General features: G+C 35.3%; 1 protein-coding gene across 1 annotated transcript in view; it reads right to left on the reverse strand.

Annotated features, from left to right (window-relative positions):
• Window positions 1–6,147, reverse strand: part of LOC106474492 (potassium channel subfamily T member 1-like) — a gene marked incomplete at its 5' end in the record, with an annotated part of 29,360 nt that overhangs the window by 7,362 nt on the left and 15,851 nt on the right. Inside the window, 3 exons of the mRNA XM_013935187.2 lie at window positions 397–480; window positions 1,608–1,709; window positions 2,860–2,971. Of these exons, the coding sequence (XP_013790641.2) occupies window positions 397–480; window positions 1,608–1,709; window positions 2,860–2,971 (298 nt within the window). The remainder of the gene's footprint in view (window positions 1–396; window positions 481–1,607; window positions 1,710–2,859; window positions 2,972–6,147) is intronic.

The raw sequence follows: 6,147 nt of genomic DNA on the forward strand, positions 1-6,147 counted from the left end.
TCATATTTGTATCTTATTAATTTCACTAAAGAAAACAGAAAATAGAAACACGATGATCTGTTTGTTGACTTATTACAAAAGAAAAACACCGCAGGTACAACGACTATTATCTAATTAGTGGTATAATTGTAAAATACATTACGGAAGAAGCATATTCCATCATCAGAACCCTAAAAAAATATTAAAACAATTAGATAAATTTCCATGGAGCATATAAAATAAAATTATCTACTAAGTAAACGGAAAAAAATAGAACAAATAGGAGCGTAAGGCTAACGAATACCCCGGCAATTAAAGATAACGGTCGTAATATCTTTGGCACTTCGTTTTCTTATCCAATGAACATTGACATCCAATGAATTGTTTTGTTTAAGTAAGAAAACCGGATTCACCAACCGAAGAAAGGAATCCTGAACCTGGTGCTTGGTCTATTCCCAGTAGTAGTCTGATGAACGTTATCATGTAATCTTTTACGAATGCCTAAAGAATTGAACGAAGTAAAGTAATTAACAGTTGCTTAATCTAAAGTGTGTGAAAACAGATGTGAATTAACTAGCCGTCTTTAGCGGAAAAAAAAAAACCATCTAAATTATTTTATTTTTAGTTGTTATTTTTGTAAAACCAATTATTTCAAATATTTATTTTGCCCTAATCCTCGACGTCTATTATCACCATATTAGTTTTATCCAGTCTTAGTGTTGTTGCAATGTCTTAAAAAATATTGAATTTAATTTAATGACATAAATCGTGCAGAGCCGTAGGAAATGGTAAAGCTGGTCAGGCCATGTCATATATAGCTACGACTTATGTATTAAAACTTGCTTCTTATAATTCAATACATTACGTATTGTGTATGCAGTTTTTGTAGTTAAAATGGCTCAAGATTCAGTCTCATGGGATTAAAATTTCTAAAATTTTCTGGGGGGGAAATGTTTCCAGATCCCCTCGAAATGGCAATGGTCTAATCACTCCAAAATTTCTTCCTACGGCAATGCGGAAATGGTATAATTTAGGGTTACTTCACTAAAAACGTTGTTAAACTATCAGTTACAACAGTGTTAATCGAGCGTTATAACAAGTCTTACTCCACTAACACAGTCTTAATGATATGTCTTACATCACTAAGAACTGTATTAATCGCGTGTTGTGATAAGTCTTACGTTAGTAACAACAGTGTTAATCTAGAGTTTTGATAAGTCTTACGTTAGTAATAACAGTGTTAGTGTCGTGTTAAGCCTTACGTTAGTAATAACAGTGTTAGTGTCGTGATAAGACTTACGTTAGTAACAACAGAATGAACAGTGTTAATCTATCGTCTCAAGAAGTGTTACGCCACTAACAAAATATTAATCTAGTGTTGTGTTAAGCCTTACGTTAGTAATAACAGTGTTAGTGTTGTGCTAAGACTTACGTTAATAACAACAGAATGAACAGTGTTAATCTATCGTCACAAGAAGTCTTACGCCACTAACAAAATAATAATCTAGTGATGTGTTAAGCCTTACGTTATTAATAACAGTGTTAGTGTTGTGTTAAGCCTTACGTTAGTAATATCGGTGTTAATCTAGATATATATTGGCTCTCTTTAGTGTGTAATTCACTCTTACCTGGTAGAGCAAAGTGTCTAACATGCTGGCACTAAATACTGTACCCGATGCAAACGGTAACCGGAACATATAGGAAATGTGAGAACCTCGTTCCCTCTCCCTCTATCAAAACAAACATACTGACCGTTATGGATACACGTCACATATACAGTCGTTTAAAATCTTAGCAGAAACGCTAAAAATTAGTCCACAAATATTAATTTTGAACATTTGTTTTATATATATATAAATTAATACGTTTAAATTTCTGTAAATTATTCTTTTCATTTTGAAAAACTCTAGAAATAGGTTTAGATATTAGGCTTAGTTTCAAACAGAAATATGTGAAGATATTCATTAGCCAACACCAAGTTTCACCAGCTCAGGCTTTATTACGAAATTTATTTTTCGTTCGAAGTGAAACTTTGAACATTATCAATCTGTTTAAAAACATATAAGAACACTCCAAAGTTGAGAAAATATAGCATACCGTAAAGTTGAGAAAATAAGCACACTGAAAAGTTAGGAAATATTACCACACTGTAAAGTTCAGGAAATAAGCACAGTGAAAAGTTGGAAAATATTAGCACACTGAAAAGGTCAGGAAATAACCACACTGAAAAGTTGGGGAATATAAGCACACTGAAAAGTTGAAAAAATATGAACACACTGCAAAGTTGGAGAAAAATCACACCGAAAAGCTAGGAAGTATAAGAACACTGTAAGGCTGGGGAATATAACAACAGTGCAAAGTTGAGAAGTGTAAGCACACAGCAGAGTTGATTGAGATAAGAACTATAATCTTACTTTCAGAGCCCATACGTTAAAATTCATTACCGAAAGCGTACACTAACACATTGAATTATAATTTAAGTATTTAAAGAATGAACCATTTCTGGTTAGAAACGTAATTATTTAGGCATTAAGTTCGAGAGATTCGTATGAGTTTCACAATATATTTCTATAATGTACGTGTATATCATTTCGGGGGGGGGGGGAGTGATAGGGGTCTGTATAAAATCGAGTTACCTTGCAATTAAACAAGGTAAACAATTTTTCCTGCAAAGATTTTTCGATGTCGCTTTTCAGGTGTAACAAATTCTATCTGAACAAGGATTAAAACAGAAGTAATTTGAAAATGGTAAAGCAAGATATCACTCCTTACAAAAATATTAAATTAAACGGAGAAAATCAGAAACCTTAAATGCTACATCAAGCTTGTTCGTTATGATGTTCAACATTCTTCGGGTTAAGTTACTGGTTCATTTCGTACCTTTTCCATTTTTGACAGATGTAAGGCATAGGTGTCATTAGCTCGGAACTGCATGAATCTCATGTTACTGGACTGACTGAGTTCGGTGATTATTCGGACACTGGGAAAAAGCCTGGAATTTATAAAGATTCGTTAGAAAGATGACAGTAATTGTATCTAAACTAAAATAACCTGCATTGTCTTCAAGTGGTTTACGTTAAGTAATGTATGGACTGAGATTAGACTTAGAAATTTGATTAATGCAATATTTGGTCTTTATTTCTAAAATTAAGAAAGAAATTATATGAGTATATATATATATGTCTTACACAACGCAATCTGTACGCTGTAGAGTCTCCAAAATGTTCTGTTAAAGGAATGCATAGTGATGTAAGATTTCTCAAAATTATGAGGTTTCTTCAGTGAACTTTCAAAACAAAAAGCAGCCTTTTTAATATAAAAATAACTGTTACGACAGCGGAAGTCACGTGACGCTGGTAACACGTAATGCCTTCTAGATACTTTCGGGGAACATCATGAACAATCCAGTATTTGTTAGACGCCCTCTATTCTATATTCCCTCTATTCGCGCCAGAAAAAACAAGACAATTTAATCGGAACTGGAATAGCACACAGAGAGAAATTGAAGATACAGACAGATAATCGAGTCAAGCCGTAAGTAAACTGCGTGAGTCGTTGTGAATTATAGCGTGTGTTGAAGTTAAAGTGACCGTGGAAATTAAGTGTATTGCAAAGTTGTATTGAGAAAGAATAAACTAGTTTTATTTAAGAAAGGACTCGTATCGCTAAAGTTTCATAGGAAAGAATTTCTATGGAAAATTAACAAACGAACACAGACGTAACAATACATTTAGTAATTTATCAAGAGTTCGTTGTTTGATAATGATATCTGACATCTAACGAAGGTGATATTAATTACTTCAGTACTTTTTATGATAGTTTGAACATAAATTTTTTATCGATAAAAATGGTTGCTAAACAGATGGAGAAAAAGTAAACTGAAGGTGGAAGTTTCTGCTTAAAAATGATGCAACAGTTAGCTTTAATAATGAAGTCTACAGAACTTGAACCAAAGACATAAAATACTACACTCTTATATCCTTATAAATAGACGATGCAATTTTTTCCTCCTGGTGGTAAATGCATACTCAGTTACTTCGTTTGTTTGAGAATTTTCGTGCAAAGCTACTCAAGGGCTATCTATACGTAGCCGTCCCTAACTTCGAACCGATAGGCTAGAAGGAATAGATTCAACAGCACCCACCGCCAACTCTTGAGATACTCTAGTCTGACTGAAGAATGGGATTTGAACTTCATTCTTATAGTAAACTCAAGGTCTCAAAGGGCGGAGTGTGTTTTCGAGGCAAAACCATGCTAACCAATAAACCACGCTCAGCTTGTCTTCGTTTACAAACAGTCTTTCACATTTCAATGTATAATTCACCTTTTACGCCAAATTGTCTGCAAGATTTATTTAACTTTTGCATAATTACTAATACATTTCTTACCTCAGGTTGCCCCCAGTGGCTCAGCGATAAGTCTGAGGGCTTATAATGCTCCAAATCGGGTTTCGATACTCGTGCTGAGCAGAGCACAGATAGCCTATTGTGTAGGTTTGAACTTAAGAAAAACTATTTTCTCAGTGCTAATCAAATTTTAAACCAGCCAAAATAATAAAGAAAGCAATGTATATTTTTCGGTCACTCACACTTGGTAAAGTTGTAATTGTTTGTTTTTTCTTTATTACCAAAACAGTGTATTAGTTAGACATTGAAACGTTATTTAAAACTGTTCTCTCTATACATACAGGGTGATTATAAAGAAAGGTCCACAGTTCAGTGAGTCATATCTCACAAACAGTATGACACAGGAGGGTGAAATATCGCAGGGATGTTATGGGTGCAAAAGCCACAGTTGTGACATGATGCCACCAGGGGTACCACTGTGGTTTATTACCCATGGCTATAAACGGGCCTATTGATCACAGGATGGTTCTGGTAGGATTAGCTAAACAAATTTACCTTATCAGGGTGGTTCTGGTAGGATCAGCTAAACAGGTTTACCTTACCATGGTGGTTCTGGTAGGATCAGCTAAACAGGTTTACCTTATCTTGGTGGTTCTGGTAGGATAAGCTAAACAGGTTTACCCTACGAGGATGGTTCTGGTAGAATCAACTAAACAGGTTTACCTCACCAGGGTTGTTCTGGTAGGATCGGCTAAACAGGTTTACCCTACGAGGGTGGTTCTGGTAGAATCAGCTAAACAGGTTTACCTCACCATGGTGGTTCTGGTAGGATCAGCAAAACAGGTTTACCTCACCAGGGTTGTTCTGGTAGGATCAGCTAAACAGGTTTACCCTACGAGGGTGGTTCTGGTAGGATCAGCGTCTGTCCTCTTTCAAATGTTGGTGTTTGTTTATTTATTTGTTATGAATTTTGTGCAAAGCTACACGAGGGCTATCTGCGCTAGCCGTCCCTAATTTAGCAGTGCAAGACTAGAGAGAAGGCAGCTAGTCATCACCACCCACCGCCAACTCTTGGGCTACTCTTTTACCAACGAATAGTGGGATTGACTATCACATTATAACGTCCCCACGGCTGAAAGGACGCGCATGTTTGGTGTGACGGGAATTCGAACCAGTTACCCACAATTACGAGTCGAGCGCCCTAACTACCGGGCCATGCCGGGCCTCAAAAGTTGTTGATCTCCACTATTGGTTTTTATGAGAATGTCTTTTAACGAAGAAGTGATTTTATTTACGTTAAGTGTTACAATGTCCGTTTAATTTAGACACCAGTGAGGCCCTCTCGTGGTATAAGTATAAAAAGTGTTGTCATACGTTGCACACGTATTTCATAAATTACCCTGAACAACATTCACGCTGGTATTCACATTATAATAGCATTTTTTAGAAAGAAATTAGTATAATAGAAAAACCAAGTTGTCCACACTGCCAGGGTCGTGAATCTTATAGGAAATACTTTACCAATACCAGTAATACTTTACCAATACCAGTAATACTTTACTAAGACCAGTAATACTTCACCAAGACTAGTAATACTTTACCAAGACTAGTAATACTTTACCAAGACTAGTAATACTTTACTAAGACCAGTAATACTTTACCAATACCAGTAATACTTCACCAAGACCAGTAATACTTTACCAAGACTAGTAATACTTCACTAAGACTAGTAATACTTTACCAATACCACTAATACTTCACCAAGACTAGTAATACTTTACCAAGACTAGTAATACTTTACCAAGACTAGTAATACTTTACC

This window comes from Limulus polyphemus, unplaced genomic scaffold (genome assembly GCF_000517525.1).
Source record: "Limulus polyphemus unplaced genomic scaffold, Limulus_polyphemus-2.1.2 Scaffold7291, whole genome shotgun sequence".
NCBI classification, from domain to species: domain Eukaryota; kingdom Metazoa; phylum Arthropoda; class Merostomata; order Xiphosura; family Limulidae; genus Limulus; species Limulus polyphemus.